Below are 17,649 nucleotides of genomic sequence, written 5' to 3' on the forward strand. Positions count from 1 at the left end.
CATCCTGAGAGCGAAATTTCTAGTTAAATGTGTTGCAACAGAACCAATCCTTATTATTGAAAATAAATTACCTCATTATTCGAATTACTTTCCAGTGCTTCACAAACACTTTCAGACACTGAAATATATGAACGATAAACGTTTATTTGACTTTAGTCACGTTACACTCAGTCTGCCTGAATATAAAGCAGGTGCGAGTAAAACCAGCGAATACAAATACTGACGGTAAAAATGGAGGCACTTAGACGGAGGGGTACAGAGCGGCGACAGGGCGCAGGATCATGCCGCGCGCAGGGCAGCCGCTTGCGAGTCGCCGCCCTGGTGGCCAAGACGCAGCAGTCTGCCTCCCTCGTGGGAAACGAGTCCGTTCACATTTTGAGCTCAACATCGATTCACTTGCATAAACAGGCCTTTGACAGAGATCCGTGAGTACAAAGGCTGGACTCTTAAGGTGTGTTTATTCATCTGCTCACAGGGATCCGTGTTGCATGCAGACAAGCGCAGCATGAAGATTGGTCTAAGTTGTGCTCATCTTCCCAGACTCCTGGCTGTATGTGCCACAGTCTTGCCTGACATTAGTAACTTAAGGCGTTGCTTAGCATGAAATGCGCAGCCCAGGAGCTAATTTAGCATACAGTGCTATGGTACCATCCCTTTATATAGCTGAACCCCTCTCAGGTCAGGCTGGGACCCCAATCCCCTAGCCTGCTGTGACGTCAGGGACAGATTTTAGTAGTCTTTCTCCAAACCTGCAGCAATTCCTATCTCCTGTTAAGTCCAAGGTTCACGCTCAGCGGCACTGTAACATTATCCTGAGTTATTAGCAAACAGAAAGGGGTCCCTCTGCCACTGACCCCATCGTGTTTGGGTCACAGAAATGGCTCGGGTGAATTAATGCTACCATTTCTTTCTACGTTTTGCCCACAAGAATTTGCAGCATTTTATACTGGACTCCCTTTGTTACTGCAGTGAGCTGAGTAAGCATCTGCCTACCATTTTATTTGCCCCTAGATCCCATTCAGCCTGGATGCAGACTGACTAGCAGACCCACAATGCGGTTCTGCCCCCTGCTTACAGGTTCCACATCCTACACAGGAATGCCTTTCTGCACTATAGATGGAAACACAGGAACTCGGATCCACGGTGCCCCCCCTTCAGGAGCGAAAGCAGAGGTGTGTCAGTGCAGCGCCAGGCCCGTCATCGCTTACGGCCCATAAATGATGCATGCAGAGGATCTAATGGCTGCTTCTCACTTCCTCTCCGCCCCTATCCGGACGTAGATTCAGTAGAGAGCCAGTCTGCATTTATCTCTGCAGGCTCTGGTTGCAGGCTATGTGCAGTACACGACAGCACACTATAGGGGTCGCACTTCCTGTCTCACTAAAGGACAGGATGCTGTCACCAGTGGGGTGACAGCAAGTACAGCCTGGAGGCCTGTAAACAGTCACATGGTCAACATATTAGGGGTTAGTGTCAAATAGACATACAAAGCATTAAATATGACCTATTTCTTACAGATTAAGATTAATATAAAAGTAATTCATTTTCCAACTAAAAATAAAGCCCTGGGTCTCAATCTCCGTTAGGTCAGCAGCATGGAGATCTAATTAAAACCCCTAGATTGGGAACCTGGATATTGGGAAGAATGCCAAACAGTCCCAAGGATTTTAACGAGTGTCGCGTCCAGCAACTCAACAGTGTGAAACTGGAGACAAAGACTCTAGAGTGACAAGCAAAGGATGTCCCACTGACCTCAGGCCATTAGAGAAGAGTGGATGGATGGACAGAGCTTGGAAGAATGTGCCTCACAGCGTGTGTGTGTGTGTGTGTGTGCGCGAGAGTGTGTGTGTGGTCCGTCGGCCGTGCAGAGATGAGGAGGGTAGGCCCCCCCCGACCAAATGTAAAGTCAGACTCCAGCCACCCCCCCCCCCAAAGCATGTGGATGCTACGTGCGATTCTTGCGCTTGTCGTCGAAGAGGCTGCGCAGCAGGTACACCTGCAGGCCGGACACCAGCACCATGACCAGCAGGTTGACGCAGGACCAGGTGTTGACACGCTCGTAGTTGCTCTCCTGCAGGTTACGGTCGCGAGCCTCGAACGCACGCAGCACCGTCTGGATCTGCAGGCTCTTCCCCAGCCGCGCTTTGACGCTGTTGATGGTGTCCTGCAAGACGAGCGGGTGCGGTGCTGGTGAGTCTCACACGCGTGGGCTCGTGCATACGTGAGCAAACGAAACGACACCCACATGGAAGAGTGACCGATATGAAGAGCGAACTGCATCAGGCTTTCTGACCACACGAACATTTCGTTTGTCTACCTGGCAAACATGAAGAAACTACCGGCACGTTCTAACTGGGGCGCTCTTGGCGGGCTTCTTTGGGATCCTCTGCTCTCCCAGGGAAGTAGAAACGGACGGTAAGTTAGCTGGGTCACTATGACACCGGGTGAGGCCACCATGATCCGAGGGACCAGATGGCAGTGTCAAAACGGCCACTGCACAAGGTCGCCAGCCGTGTACGCTAACAACACAGACGGCGCTGGGATTAATCGGCACTGCTCTGCTGTACAGCCACTGGGCCTGGTTGGAGGTCTTATCTGGAAAGGAGAAGAGCAGTGGTGTTTCAACCTCAGTTACCATGATGTCCTCCAGCTTCATGTCCAGCAGGTCCGTCCCGTGGACGTATTCCTTCCAGTCCTGGTCGCCTTCCACGTCCTCCATGTTGTCCAGGATTAGCTCGAAGAAGATGATCTTCTCAGAGACAGTGCTGAAGGTGTTGTCAAAACAGAACATGTAGTCCCCGTCGTCCGTCTCCACCCTGCAGAAACGAAAATAACAACGTGGCAAATGGGGATCTCAGTTGCAACCCCCCAATCAGAGAGAGACAGCGCCACCTACGTGTGAACGCCGTCCGACTTCCTGTGGTCCCTGGCCAGCACGTGTCCACTGGGCGAAGAAAGGGAGAAGTCCACGTCGAGGCCTGCCCCGTCAAGCACCTAAGGGTCAGAGGAGGGACAGAAGGGGACAGGAGGCAGATGTCAGAGAAGCCAGAGGGACCAGCAAATAAAGCCAAATGATCCTTTATATATTTATGTGACACCTGGAATTTCAACCCAAAACCCTTAATTTACTAATATAATGCTCTACTTGTTGAACTACTGGAGCTGTTTAGTGACGGGCAGAAGTGACTTGGGAGTGATGTGACAGATTACATCCTGAGATAAAGCAAATTCAGACGATTCAAGGTCGGAGAAAATCTGACCTTCAAACCACTTATCCTGGTCATGGTTGCTTGGGGGCCTGGAAGCAAACATTCACACTATCAGAAATTTAAAGCAGGGTTTCTCAACCCAATCCTTGGAGACCACCAGACAGTCCATATTTTTGCTTCTTCCCTGCTCCCAGCCAATAAAGAACACTGAATCCCTTTGTATAGGTGCACTGGAGACTAGGTTGGAGCAAAAATGTGGATTGTCTGGGGATCGCTAAGGATTGGATTGGGAAACACTAATTTAGAGATGCCAGTAATCCCAAATGCATGTCTTTAAACTGTAGGAGGAAAGCAGGGGAAAGACATGGCAGGCAAATCCAGAGTAAAAATGGGACTTGAACCCCCAATGCTGGAGGCGTGAAGCAACAGTGCTGCCTCCTGAACCACCAGTCCCCCCAAAAAAGTGAAAGGTGTCACAGATTTCAGTAGACAAAGTTGTAGTAAATGTCATATACCCAAACTGTCCCCCAACCTGACTGCAGGTTCTGCAGCGCCGCTGTTACACAAGCGACGAATAATCAGACATGTCCTTTTATTTGCCCTGTGCTCCAAATTGAAGAGACTGCCAAGATGTGCAAGATGGTGTAACACTAGAGTGACATAACCATCGCTTGACTTTATATACCGTGGTCCATTTGCATGCTTACCCCATTGCACATAGTTATTGCTACTTATTGTTAACTCATTCTGATAGCAGCTTCGCCTTGTCTTATACTACTGCTTGTCTTGCACTGCTGAGTTTTCTGTTATCTCCTTTCCTACAACTGTGGCATCGGAATTTCACGGTGTTCAGAGAAACACGTGTGACAAAATTTGAAATCCGAAACTCACTATCTGATCTAATACTTACAATGCCTCCGCTGACATCTTCAACTTTAACTAAGATAACAGTTCCTGGGAATAACACACGAAGAGATACGCGACACACGAGACTTTCAACCGGCTTGTCTCGTTTGTTTTTTATGGGTTTAGTTTATTGTAAATGAAGTTCGATGAGAAGCCGATCACCTGGTACTCGATCTCCAGGGAGGCGTCCTTCCTCATGGTCTGGAAGAAGCACTCCTTGCGGCCGGCGGGCAGGGTGAAGGTGAAGTCGCTGTCCAAGGACTGTGAGAAGGCCGCCCCCACCTCGGCGACGGACACCGACACGAATAAAGCCGCCAGCACCGCAAAGGCGCCCATGATTACGGGTCTGCGCCGACGGCGACGAACAGGAAAGCCGAAGCACTGAGCTGCAGCGGAGCGACTGCGTCCCCTTCCGACCGGCGGAAAGACTTTTCTACGGTGCGCTTAAGCTCTACGGTAGCCAATCGTGCGTGGCCCTCTGCCGCCCTCTGCCGGCCGGATGTCTGCCAAAAATGACGAATATAAATGTCACATAACATATTTCACACATTCCTAATAGTGTCAGTAAATGTAGTGTGCGGCAGGACACCTTATCGGCTGTGTACGTATCAGAAAGTAAGACAAGGAAATTGAAAAGAATAACTGTCATGTCAGTTTTAAAATCTGCAGTTACATACATGACTATATCCTTTCTATTTAGCTTGCACCCATCCCCTTTGAAATAAAATCAAAAATAAAAGTGAACAAACGTGGGAAATAGTCCCGACATCGGCTACATGTTTTACAGCTCAGAAATACCCATTAATTTAGCCACCTACATAATTTGCGAATTTCGATTTTTAAAAGAACACGCAGAAGACTTATATGCCATCATAACTCCTGAGACAACACTAAGAAATATGAGGACGGAACAGAAAGCGGAAACGCTGCTGCCTTGAAAAAGATAAAATACGCTACGCAAATTACGCTACGTAAAATGCGCAGAGGGCTGGTGCACGTGAACGGGAACCTTACATTAATTCCCAATGACATGTGAAACGGCGCGCGGGGAGTCGCACATTACGACGGTCACAGAATACGGTGTGACGCGGGGACTCCGGCTCCGAGCCGAAGGGGGAGGAACCGAGAGCGGCCGCGTCACGGGGGCGGCGGGGGGTGGCGAGCAGAGAAAGCGGAATCGCAGCGGCTGGAGCTGGGGCGGCCAGACTATCGGCACCTCGCTGGGGGGGAAGGAGCAGCCGCCGAGGGGGGGGGCGCGGTAACGTGGAAGCGGACACGCATCGCGGTTGAATCGGGCTGCCTGGGGAGAAAGAGCGACGGGAAGCAGAGAAACGAAGGCAAAGAAAAAATAAAACCTAAAGCGAGGAAAGAGCGAGGATGTGGGTCCCCGCGGGAAGATAATGAAGAGGCTGAGCGTGTTGTTGCCGTGCCTGATAGTAGCGCTCCTGTGCGGGTGAGTGTGCGCGCCTTCCCCGCGCGGCGTTACACTGTGGCGGCGCTCACCGCCCGCGCGCCATGGCCCCAACGCCACGCTGCGCACCGCATCGCGCTCCATCGAGCCTTATTTATCCCCAAATCCCTGGGCTGTGCCATTGCGCTGGGCAGCGGGAGGCAGGCCACAGGCAGGCGCTGCTTGGACGGGGGCGATGGAAGGCACGGCGTTTGTTTAGGGGGGACCGAGGCGCCGGTGGAAGTCCGATTACATTTAGTCCGGAAAATGTCCCAATATGCATTCTAATATTACATCCTAATATTCGTCAGAATAACATATCCTAATATGCACCCTAGTATTCATCATATTAACACATCCTAGTATTCATACTAATATATCCTAGTATGCATCATTCTGGTTAGTGTGGTTCCGCTTGCCCGGTCCAGGTGACCTTCTGCCGATGGCATATTTCTTCTCTCCCCCGGTCAGGTTTTGTTTGCATTCTGTTGATACTGATGCCATATTGTGATGACATACTTATGACATACCGATCGTATCTTACGTATAAAAGTGTAACATGTGGTCGGAGAGCGACTCGCTTGCGGTGTGTCGCATGTCACTGGAAACAGGTGGCATTTTAATGTGATTAATGTCCCTTTTCATAATCGATTGGTAATGTACACTGCAAAATCTAAACCCAGTTGAGAAAATGTAACCATTTCAAATGCGTTTACAGGTGAAATATCGGGATCCAGCATTGCTTTACCAGTAGTTTTTATTAATGCATCATCTGTTGATTTCAGTGATGTTACCTTCTGATCGGTGTGCAACGCGTAGTGTAGTTACCGTTCAGTAAGAAAAAACCCATTTGGTTTAAAAGTGAAAGGTGCGTGGCAAACAAGTGATTCCTTCCATATTTCAGAGTGTTAACCCAAACTCACCGCGATCACGAACCTTTTAATCTTGGAGAGTAAAAGATTTGTCTTCTCTAGGCTGTAATTGATGTCGGATAGGAAAAAAACGTTTAGAAATTTTCTGTTCAAGACGCTGAAAGCTTCATCTGGAGGTGCTTTGGCATAATTCAGGCCAGTTACAGCAGATCTAAATAAGAGATTTCCGACAATCCCTGAATCTATTTTGGATCTCGTACAGTAGGCATAATTCTGCAGTGACCATTTTCGCGATTAATCTCGTGAGATTAATGGCTCTGTCGTGCTGTTTGTCCTCAGAAACCAGTGAAACTAGTGAAAGTGCACATGGACTGGCATGTGAACAGATGCTGCTGTTACCTAAGGCAACTATGGGACGCCCTGAAAGTGACTGCTTGTCATGCTTCGTGTGACGGCGGGTCACAGCCTTTAAAAAGTGTGTCAGATGTTGCGATACCTGTCAACTGAAGGCTGCCGTTTAGCCGGGCTTGAATGGGGAGATGCCTTCTTGTAATTTCACCGCCGATTAGACGCCCATCTGACTGCTGTCTATAACACTGGTGTCATGCAGTGCGACCGTGCTGTTGTGAAACGAAATGCACTGGGGTATCTCATCACGGACACGCCTGCCCCTTCGTGACTGTTACATTTACACTCAATAGCAATGATCAGCTTTGCCGTCCATATTACACGTGCCCTCGTGTAATGTTGCTGCTAATTACTCTTCGAAGCGATGTTGTCCTTCCTGTTCAATGGGTTCCCCAAATTTAATCAGGTGCTCAGCCAGCTTTGGAAGGCTCTTTGACGTTACAAATGTCCTGGGAGAAAGAAATGAATGGAAAGTGAGTTTTATTTTGAAATGCCAGTTTGTGGCTGATATCAGTGTGAGGGACTAAGATGGTAATTTCTATGCCTGTATATAATATCAGTGTCCATAGTGTAAATATCTATACAGATCCTCCCTGGTTACGATGGGGTTACGTTCCGATAAACCTGTCGTAAGGTGAAAATATCATAAGGCAAAAATGCATTTCAGTACAGCTCACCTAACCTAACAAACATCATAGCCTAGCCTAGCTTACCTTAAACATGCTTAGAACACATTAGCTTACAGTTTGGCAAAATCATTAATGCAAAGCCTTATTTTATAATAAAGTGTTGAATATCTCACATAATTTATCGAATAATGTATTGAAGGTGAATAACTTTTACCCATCGTAAAATCAAAATATCGTAACACGGTTTTTATACATTTTACACCATTGATCTGTTTCTTACTGCTGCCTGCCCAGTAACGTCTGCATTTACGTTTAAATGAGCAGTTTTTTGTGTAATGTTAATGTAATAATGCTAACCAGTGGATTTTATGTCCAGTTCTTGGACTGAAACAGCGTCTAACCCATTATGTTGCTTATTAGTTGTGCTTTGAGTATTGTGCCTCTGGCGATGTGTTGTCACTCTGTATCGGGTCAAATATGTGTCATTCAAACCAACTACCTTTACGACTGGAGGTTCTGAAGGTGCTCCTTTCCCCTTTGTCCGTTTCTTGCTAAACCTGCTGAAAATCTCTGCTCATGTTCTGTTTGTGATGAGATTTATATCATCAGTTGTGTTTCTCCAACTAAAATCCACAATACGGCTCCCTCACATAAAGGGCCTCCGTAGGAAATATGACCTTAAGTGCTTGTATGGTTTCCTGACCGTTTAGTCTATGGGAAGCTCTGTATGACAGTGGCAGTTTGTGACCGTTGATGTTGAGGAACTACAGGCCACCTTACGCCGTTATCTGCTCTTCTTGGCTGCATTAAGTTGCCACGTTATAAGCCTGTCTCATCACCGCTCGTCATTGTGTGGACCTCATGTTTCCTGTTGGGGAACAAGGAGATATATAATTTTATATATATATATATATAAAGTGTTTGAAGGATAATAGTATATTCTAATGATTCAGTTTATTTCATCTGAGAAAAGCATATTCATTGTTCATTCTGCCCTCAGTGTTTATTGTTTGGGCGTTTGTTCGTGACTGTTCCTTGTTCTGGCTATATGCTACTCCATAGAAACTATTTCGTTTCACGTGTGTGAACTGACAAAGTGACTTGACTTGAAAAAGCGCGAGAAAACCTTTGTCTTTTATGAGATAAAGTCTTTAAATCTGCAGCTCAGCTCTGACACCGAGTTGCGCGTGTTGACATTAGCGTCGGAGCAGGGACATGTGTGCTGAAGTGAATCAGCGTTGGCTGCCTCTCGCATTTCATGGAGGCATCTGACCTCATCTTCATTTCATGTTGCTTCTATAGATGGTCAGTTTTTAACAGTTATGTGCTGTCAGGTGAGTTGGTCAGAGAAGCTTGTGTTGTAGCGTGTGTGTGTCCAGTTTCTCAGAAGCCTCTTTCTGTTGAGAGCTTGCTGTAACCTCAGAATGTCTGTGGTCCTGCACTTCCTTATGTTAGCCTTTTGGGGGGCGGGGGGATTGATTTCTTGACCTCCCTCAGCTACCTGACAGCAAGAGGTGGTTTTGTGGGGACACAGGAAAAGCTGTAGGGGGGTAGTTCCAGTGTGCAGGCTGTTGGCCCATCCAGTGCTCCTCAAGGTTTCTGCTGCCACACGGGGTCTGAGTCAGGCGCTTCGGCAAGATCCTCCTGACAGGAGTCTATTGGCTGGAGGAAAATCTATAGATTCGCTTAGAGGAGAAGCGGCCCGTCTGCCCGCAGCTCCTGTTTGTCCTGTATTCCTCAGATCTCTCTGTGAAAGGGCCTGTGTCCATTCATCAGTAGACTTGGAAAAACACAAATGTGTGCTCTTATTTTTAGCATAACGCAGCATCTGAGCGGCGTGTGTGTGTGTGACTGCAGATTGCGAGGAATGTCTGTGTCATGAAGTCTGCAGGAATTTCTCTGCAGCTTACTGGGTGAAAGAGATTTTCACTTTAATGTGTGCATTTATGCACGAAAGCCGTAATGTAAGTCTTTGCCGTTTTCTCTAGCGTTCAGGCCTAAGGAGAATGATTATGGTACAGAAACAAAATTGATGTAAAGGCATAACTTTCGTTTTTTTTTGTGTAAGAATGATTATCAGGCTTTAACTCTGCATCATTTTCTTTATCTTTTGTAAGATGAGACATGTTGGTTATCTGACCTCATGCCCTTGGCCAGTGTGTGGGGTGTGTCAGTGGCTTCATCTGAGTCATGCAGAAAGATCCGGAATTCTGACAGCTGGATGGAGATAAGGACTGGCATGCCGCTGACCCTGTCTGCCTGCTCTTTGGAGGTTGGTATGGGCGTGTATGCCCTGCTGCCCATCCTTAGCCTATCCATTTAAAAACTGAAAAGGCAGAGAAGGCTTTCTGGCAGGTGATGAATTTCCTTACCACTCTGCTCGTAAAGAAGGATGTTTGCAGCTTGATGGTTTAAGATGACACCTCTTCAGGGTGTATATTGGTTCTAGTTAAAGTGTTCTGGACTTGGTAGTAGACCAGCTTTTTTCTGCAGTCCTGGCTGTCCGTTGTAGTCTCTTCCTGTCCTGTTTGGTGGCCGAATGTGCAGTGAACAGCCTGGATCATTGCGGAGTAGAACTGGATCAGCAGCTCCAGCGGCAGGTTGAACTTCCTGAGCTGGTGCAGGAATTACATTCCTTGTTGGGCCCTTTTCACAATTGTGTCTGTGTTGGCCGCCCACTTTAAGTCCTGGGAGTTCGCGAATCCCAGAAATCTGAAGGTTTCCACAGCAGATAAAGTGCTGTTGCATAGGGTGAGGGGGGGCAGAGCTGGGGGGGCACCTCCTGAAGTCTGCTCTCATCTCCACCGTTTTAAGCGCGTTGGTCTCCAAGCTGTTCTGACCGCACCAGAGGGCCAGCTGTTCGGCCTCCCGTCTGTATGCAGACTCGTCACCGTCCCCGATGAGGCCAAAGATTGTCGCCATCTGCAAACCTCAGGAAACGGGTCCCTGAGATGCGGTCATTTGTGTAGAGGGGGAAGAGCAGAGGGGAGAGGACACACCCCTGGTCGTGCCAGTGCTGATCGTCCGGGTGCTGGATGTGATTTTCCCCAGACTCGCCTGCTGCTTCCTGTCAGTCAGAATATTTGTGATCCACTGTCACTGACTCACTGATGGCCCAGTGTGCAGCCTGCTGCCGAGCGTGGCACAGCTCAGGGTTCGAGGACTGATGTGCTTATTTTTCCCCTGGATATATGTCGTACTTCCAGAAGCTTCCCAGTCCTAAATTTACAGGGAAAGACCAGCGTTCCCCGAACATTTGTCCATCTTCTCTCTGTGGCCACACAGCTGTCCCTCGCATCTCTGGGGCCCCAACACCGGTGTGCCCCTCTCCCAAGTGCCAGCAGCGCCCCCAGGACCCCGCCGGGCAGACGCCAGCCTTCGACGGTAACGGTGTGCGGATCAGAGAGGTCTGTAACGGTAACAGAACAGGATAAACTGGTACTAGGCGCTGAGCGAAAGCTGCTTTATTACGCGTGAATAAAGGTGGTTTTATTTTCCTCTGAGGCCCTTTAAATCTCTCATTATTAAGTGGCTATGGTTTAGTGCGGCATACGTGGGATGTTTTAGTGCGCCATACGTGGGATGTTTCTTGTGTATTTCTGGTCTGTACGGTAAGCTCTTCCACATCGGCAGAGCGGGGAGCCGTGCGGGCAGTGAACGTGTGAGTCTGTGAGTTTGCCCTTTGACCTCCACATCAGCACGCTGCCAGCTGTAAGCCGTGTACACCGACTGCCACGTCGACCCCCCCCCCCCCGAGTAACTGCATGCTTAGCTTGGGTCTGATCATCTGAGGTGATTTTCGTCTGTCAGCCTCACCTGCTGGATGGGAGGCACCTCTTCCTGTAATGCCTTATTTTTCCACGGAAATCCTTTGATTTCCCCCCCCCCCCATGCCATTGTGCTTGCTGTCAGATACACAAAGGGGCCTGGGGTTTGCATCCTGCTTATTGGCTCCATCGTTCGAGCTGAAGGCAGTAAGTGTTGGGCTCTCTCGACACAGGGGTCTTGGAGCGACTGACATGTGATCTGAGGTAACAAGGCTGCCCCCTGGGGGTTGGGGGTCTTTACAGTCTTTACAGTGCAGCCCATTCATTCATTGCAAACATTGACCTCTTCTCATTTACTCAGCAGTTGTCAATGAGGAATTTTGTTACGAACCAACTGGTTAAGTTTTAGTGCTAAGTCACATTCAGGATGTGAAACTTTCAGGTTTAAAAGCTATTTAAGGTTAAAGGTCATATTGCATGCATTCTCCAACACCAGCATAACATAATCTAACTCTGTGACATGTGTTTGTCAGTGTTTATTTCTTAGTTGTCATTTTTTTTTTGCTACACGGAAGGTTAGCTCAGTGGGTTGATCAGAAGGTTCCCAGGGTCTGCAGATTGATATTCCTGTTGAGCCCCAGAGCGAGGCCCTTGACCCCAGATTGCTCCAGGGACTGACTAACCCTGCTTTCTCAAATGTGCCTTACTTTGGATACGATAAATGTCATGTCTAATTGTCAATGTGTAATGTTGATGTGGGGGAAAGAAGGATTTGCTTCTCAAATTAATGCGTGAAAATTAAAAGCATGAAATTTTGAGCCGTAAACACCTCTCTAAAGATAAGTAAATTTATCAGACCCCTGGAATTCTGGACCTCCTGCTTTAAAAGCCCCCCACCCCCCCCCCCCCACCCCGAAGGGAGCTTTGTGTTCTGTCACTCTTCTGAGTGATTACTGGTGGAGCCGGTCCTCCCAGTCGCACACTGGATTGTTCAGGAAGTGGCTGTCACACCCACTGGGGATTTCTTGCTTCCTCGACCATGACGATTATTTCGTGCCCCTCAGCTGGACCAGATTGCACAGGATGAGCTCCATGTACCTCTGGCATTCAGTATTATTATTATTATTCCTCAGAGGGAATCACTCCCAGCCGGAGTGCGGTTAGGGTTAATGCGCTCCCCCTGCTGGCACTCGTGGAAGGTGCCGTCTCTGATCCTTCCTTTCCCGGTGCATTGTTTCACGTGTGGGTCCATGTGGACCCCCCCAAAGCTCTGTGTCGAGCCCGAGGCCTCACTATTTTGGGGGCGGAGTGCAGTTAGTCTCTGAGTAGATGACATGATGACTGTAGAAGCTCGAGGCCTCTCCACCGTGCAAGTGTTACAACTAAACTCCGACATGGAAATGCTAGTTCTGTGTTTCAGCGGAGATATTGGCTTTGAGAGTGATCTGGTCCTCCTGGTCCTCCTGGTCCTCCTGGTCCTCCTGGTCCTCCTGGTCCTGCTCTGAGGTGTTCAGACCTGGGGGAGGTGCTCTGTGTGTTGGTGGCGATGGTGTAAATTATCTGTTGCTGATCATTTAATTAACACTCTGACTGGATCCTAATGACCATGTATGACCTGCAGATCGTGTTTTGAGAGTTTAGATGTAAGGTGACCCTTTGGATTCCTTGGAAATTAACGTCCGAACCATGTGATCTCAGTCATGGTTCTGATTGGCTGGTCCTGATGGCCTGTAGGTTTTAATACCATAGACGAGCAAAGTGCTGGGCTTCTGCGCTCTGCACGTACGCCTTGTTCAGTCTCACTCTGTCACGGTGGTGCAGCAGTGCTGATTGCAACCCCCTGCCCAGCATAGTGTCCTTTCAGAGCTCAGCCCCCCCCCCGTACACTGTGAGGAATGTTATTCCCTGGTTTGAGAACGTGGCGAGCGGCATGCATGGGTCTGAATCATGTTCTGTGGCAGTTTCTGCTCTGGAATTATACATTTCTCACTTAAATCTTTTGGCCCGAGACACCCAGCTCTCTCACCTCAATTAACTTGGGGGGGGGGTTGAAGCCAGCAGCCAGTCAGACCCCCTCCACGTCCAAACTCTGCCGTCTCACTCAGGGTCTCTAACAAAGGCTTTTTCAGCCCAGTACTTACGGGAGTAAGATCCTCTCAGGAGAGGCAAGTGCTCCTCTTTGCCGTTATATAAACGGTACACTACTTCCCATTTTTCCCCCTGGCCATTTTTTGATGAAATTGTCATTTTGTTTTCTGAAAAATCTATGATCTCATTCTGGGGTGCAGAGCCAGGCGTTGGCGCAGCCAAATCCTCACAATTATTCTGGTCGTATCTCAAAAACGGCAGTATTGATCTTAACCAGAACTAGACAGCTTCATTATACATTTATTAGTATTAAGTCATGGAATGTGTTGGAGTGTTCCTCAAGAATGTGCATTCGGGTAAGTTTATACAGCATATTAATGCCGCTAATGTAGATTAAGCTCATACTCTGAAGATGTGTGTGTAGAATAGACTGGGGGTCGGTGTGTGGTTTAAAATATTTATAAAATGTGTCCTGCTTTTTCCAGATTTGTTCATTTTGTTCAGACATACTGCATGGTTACTAAAAGGCCTTCTATCCAGATAATTTTTGCATGGGGGGGGGAGGTTATGAGCTGTTTAATGGGTTCTTAACCATTGAAATACGCTTGGGGGGGGATGTCCGTATTAAATATTCATGCAGTGGTCAGGAACATACTGCAGCATTCACAAAGTAACTTATGACCAGCTGTGTTGGGGGTGTGCTCCTATTGGATGTTCTGGCCCTGGGCTGCAGATGCATGATGGGTAGCCCCACAGATGCATGATGGGTAGCCCTCCAGGCCCACCCCCTTTGTGTGTGTGCTACAATCTTCTTCGTAGCTATTTAGTTTTTTAAACATCCGTGGGGCGGGGGAGGGGGCGTCCAAAGTGATTTTTTTTTTTTTTAAAGTGAGCCCTTAGATCCGACAAATCCGCTCCTGCCTTTGTGCTCTTGGTAGACTGGCATTTGGCAAATGGATGCCCCTCAGCTTGCCCTGACCTGCGGGGGGGGGCAGGTGGCATAGCAGTTAAGTAAGAGGGACTCGACGCTAAGCGTTTGCCAGTCAGACTCATGAGTGAGGTACTTAACACTTGAAAGCCTTGAATGTTTCTCTACTATAAGACACGGTGCATCGTGTTTCTAATGAAGCAATCAGGACCCAGTTTGCAGTTTGTCTTGAGTAATCAGATAGTATCTTACCATGAATTACATCAGCGTTAGTTTGGAGCTTATCACAAAGTAGCTAAACAGCTTTCTGTTCTTTATCTCCTTACCCACACATGTAATGGGCAGGTGGCGTCTTTCTTGGGACTGTGAGTGATTTACACCGCCCCCCCCCCAAGCGTGTGCTTGGCTGGTGACCCGCTCATTATGTAACAGCGTCAGGCAGCCTCAGCGCCGTGACTTACCGCACTTCACTGTTGTTTTTCTGGTCTTCCTGGGAAAAAAATTATGAGTTTCTGATGGATTCCCATACTTCTGACGTCTGTTTCAACAGCAGTGGTCTCCTGTAATGGTCTCATTTAGGCAGTTTTGCTTCTCAGCACTGGCATCCTAATTGGTCCTGGAAGAGACAGGGAAGCCTGCTGGGTTTAGGAGACCCTCTCCATATTCCTGCTGTGACCAGAGCGGCAGGTTCCCCTTCAGCTTGGCATCCTTATCTTGCATCTATACTCAGTCAGTCGTTGAGTACCATGCTTAAGTTCAGTTCTTTCTGTCAGCAACTGTCACAGTGATTGTATGAAGCAGCGGCAGGCAACCCTGATCCTGGAGTTCCATGACCAAGTATGTTTCGTACCTAATGAGTTACTATCTGCCTGGGATCAGGTTCATCAGAGATCAGGGGCGCTTTTCCGCTGCACTAGGCACCATAACTTTGGTGCTTTGAGAAAGTACCAAAAGTATGGTACTTCAAAGTGTTGGTTTTCCACTGATGTAAATACTGGTTCTGGCACCAAATGACATCATAACGCGAGCCAGGGTATTTTGTACTGAATTGAAAAAATGGCTGTAATATATTATAGGGCTGGGCGATGTACGATATTAATGCCAACATCGCATGTTATGCACATGCAATTCTTACACCGCTAGTCAGCTAGATTAAGATCAGGCTTTTTCTTACTTTCAATTCTGTATGGATATTATAGTGCAGGGAGTTTAAATTTCGCTAAATCATTTTTACTGTCATAGAAAAAAATTGCTTAGCTAGCTTTGCAATTTTAATAATCATTTCTTTTATAGATAATGTGATTCATGTTTACAAATCAATTTACAGTTTACCTCCACTGCTTTTTCACGAACACTGTATTCGTTCTCCATTACCAGTCGTAATCATTTTCATCATTGCTGTTTAAATCATTCATAGGTTTGTGGGAAATTTGTGATACTCCTTTTTACTTTATAAATACCCCAATGTTTTTTATAACAATCACGTCACTATATTTACAACAACATCACATCAGTAGGAAGATACGCTATATGCGTGCTGCCCTAGTACATTAAAAAAGTACTTTTTAAAATTTATTTTCATGCCATCCTAATCTTTTTTTGTATCTGTTCTTTTGACCAGAATTCAATTATTATTATTATTATTATTATTTTACTTCGTTTATTATTTTCTGAGTTCACAACTGTTTTCCAGGCAACATTTGTATTGTGTTTCAGAGGTGGGCTATTTGCATAAGCAATGGATGAAGTCCCACCCCAATGTACCGACGTACCAAAAAGTACCCCAGCTGGTTTTACACTTTCCGTACTGGAACTTTTGGTACTGGTACCCGACCGGAAGTCACTAGAAAAGAGAAAGTACCAAAAGTACTTTGGTGGACTGTCTGGCAGGGAGCTGGGAGCAGGGTTGGGAAGCTTCCGGATTGCATTCATCAATTTCAATCCAAATCAGGAAATGGAACTCAAATTCAATTCCAATGCTGTTCCCCATAGTTTTTTTTCCGATCCCAACTTCCAGTTCCATTCCCTAATTTTGATTGGAATTGATGAATGCATTCTGGATTGGCTCCAACCCTGGCTGGAGGGGAGCAAAAATGTGGACTATCTGGGGGTCCCCAGGACTGGGTTGGGAAACACTGATCTGGGCGGCGGTCAATTGTGTCCTGATTTCTGTAGTAGACAGTTGGAGTAGGAATGGGGGCTGTACTTCTGATGGGGGTTATTTGCATGTGTGTCGGTAAGAAGTCCTTTGCGAAGGGCCCTTTTGTTTACCGTCCTCTTCTCACACGGACGTGACGGTCACGGCCTTGATAAGTGCTTCACGTTTAGCTTTGAGTCTCTGATACAGGACCACGTGTCCGGTCCATGCGAGGACCTTCAGCATGGATGGAGGTATATGTGGGACAAGATTCAGATGTTTCTATGCCCCGTGTCGGTGTTCTTTGTGGTTCTCTGGCTTGGTCACACGGAAACCAGAGACCAGAGAAGGTGCCGGCTTGTCCGGAGCAGGGATAGCAGGGCGTTTCAGTGTAACTGTGAGACTTATACTGCTTGGAGTGGCCAGTTACGTAAGGCGGGCTGGTGGCTTCAGAAAGCGCTTTAAATGACGGAGGACGCCAAATGTGCTGTTGTGGGTGGATTCTTCACCTTATATTCTCCACTGGTTCCCAGGAATCAGTTCTGACTAGTGATTCTTGGTTTGGGATCCGCATGTGCCCTAACCGCCCCCAGCCCGACTGGAATCATTCTGAAGTTCCCGTGACCGTGACGATGACACTCGTTTGATTGTGCTCCCGAAGATGACCCAGGAACCACTGTGTTTATCTGCGCAGAGCTAGGTGTCACCTCTGTAAGTTGATCTGGACAGTGCGCGTCTCTGAAATCCCGGCCGGAATGTCGGGAATCGCTGCTGCCTTACTCATTCAGCTGATCGCATTGTTTCTAACTCTGACATTTCAATACTGTCCATGTTGTTAACATCATGTTGAATTTCTGTTCTCTCCAATGCAAATATTATAAGATCAGTAGCATGAAACTTTATTGATCCTAGAGGGAAATCCTTGTACATACAGCTGCAATGTTTTAACGCACACAAAACAAACTTATACTACAAAACAACTACAAAACAAGACGAAGTACAAAAACAGAACACATGGAGCAGACAAATAAACAGCGCAAACAGAACATTCTGAATGTTATATAATGAGTGTGTGTGTGTGAATGGGTATACCTTACCTTATGGGGACACAATGTCCCCACAACATGATATACGTGTTTTTTTTCATGCACACACACCCTTGTTTGGACAATGGGTTTCTGTGTTACTTGTCAGATGAAGCAGGAATTCGCTACATTGTGTTTTCACGCGCTTATTTCTTTGACGAATGCCGTGT

At 47.4% G+C, this 17,649-nt stretch overlaps 2 protein-coding genes across 8 annotated transcripts in view; one reads left to right on the forward strand and one right to left on the reverse strand.

Annotated features, from left to right (window-relative positions):
• Window positions 1-124: 124 nt before the first annotated feature.
• On the reverse strand, window positions 125-5,205 carry tmed5 (transmembrane p24 trafficking protein 5). 3 transcript variants are annotated; one of them, XM_072699443.1, is made up of 5 exons: window positions 5,130-5,205; window positions 4,278-4,618; window positions 2,897-2,994; window positions 2,627-2,816; window positions 125-2,164 (listed from the first exon to the last, which is right to left on the reverse strand). In XM_072699443.1, exons 2-5 carry the CDS (start codon window positions 4,449-4,451, stop codon window positions 1,946-1,948), a joined length of 681 nt encoding a protein of 226 aa, XP_072555544.1. In that variant the 5' UTR covers window positions 4,452-4,618; window positions 5,130-5,205; the 3' UTR covers window positions 125-1,945. The 3 variants fall into 3 exon arrangements, with proteins under 3 accessions (XP_072555544.1, XP_072555545.1, XP_023650264.1); XM_072699444.1 differs by lacking the exon at window positions 5,130-5,205 and adding an exon at window positions 4,934-5,010; XM_023794496.2 differs by lacking the exon at window positions 5,130-5,205 and having other exon boundaries at window positions 2,636-2,816; window positions 4,278-5,029.
• Window positions 5,206-5,293: 88 nt separating this feature from the next.
• The window catches only part of suco (SUN domain containing ossification factor), a 32,007-nt gene continuing 19,651 nt past the window's right edge, over window positions 5,294-17,649 (forward strand). For all 5 annotated transcript variants that reach the window (XM_072699438.1, XM_072699441.1, XM_072699439.1 and 2 more), the window contains exon 1: window positions 5,294-5,568. In XM_072699438.1, coding sequence (XP_072555539.1) covers window positions 5,516-5,568 — 53 coding nt within the window. In that variant the 5' untranslated portion in view covers window positions 5,294-5,515. The remainder of the gene's footprint in view (window positions 5,569-17,649) is intronic.

This window comes from Paramormyrops kingsleyae, chromosome 15, assembly GCF_048594095.1.
Source record: "Paramormyrops kingsleyae isolate MSU_618 chromosome 15, PKINGS_0.4, whole genome shotgun sequence".
NCBI classification, from domain to species: domain Eukaryota; kingdom Metazoa; phylum Chordata; class Actinopteri; order Osteoglossiformes; family Mormyridae; genus Paramormyrops; species Paramormyrops kingsleyae.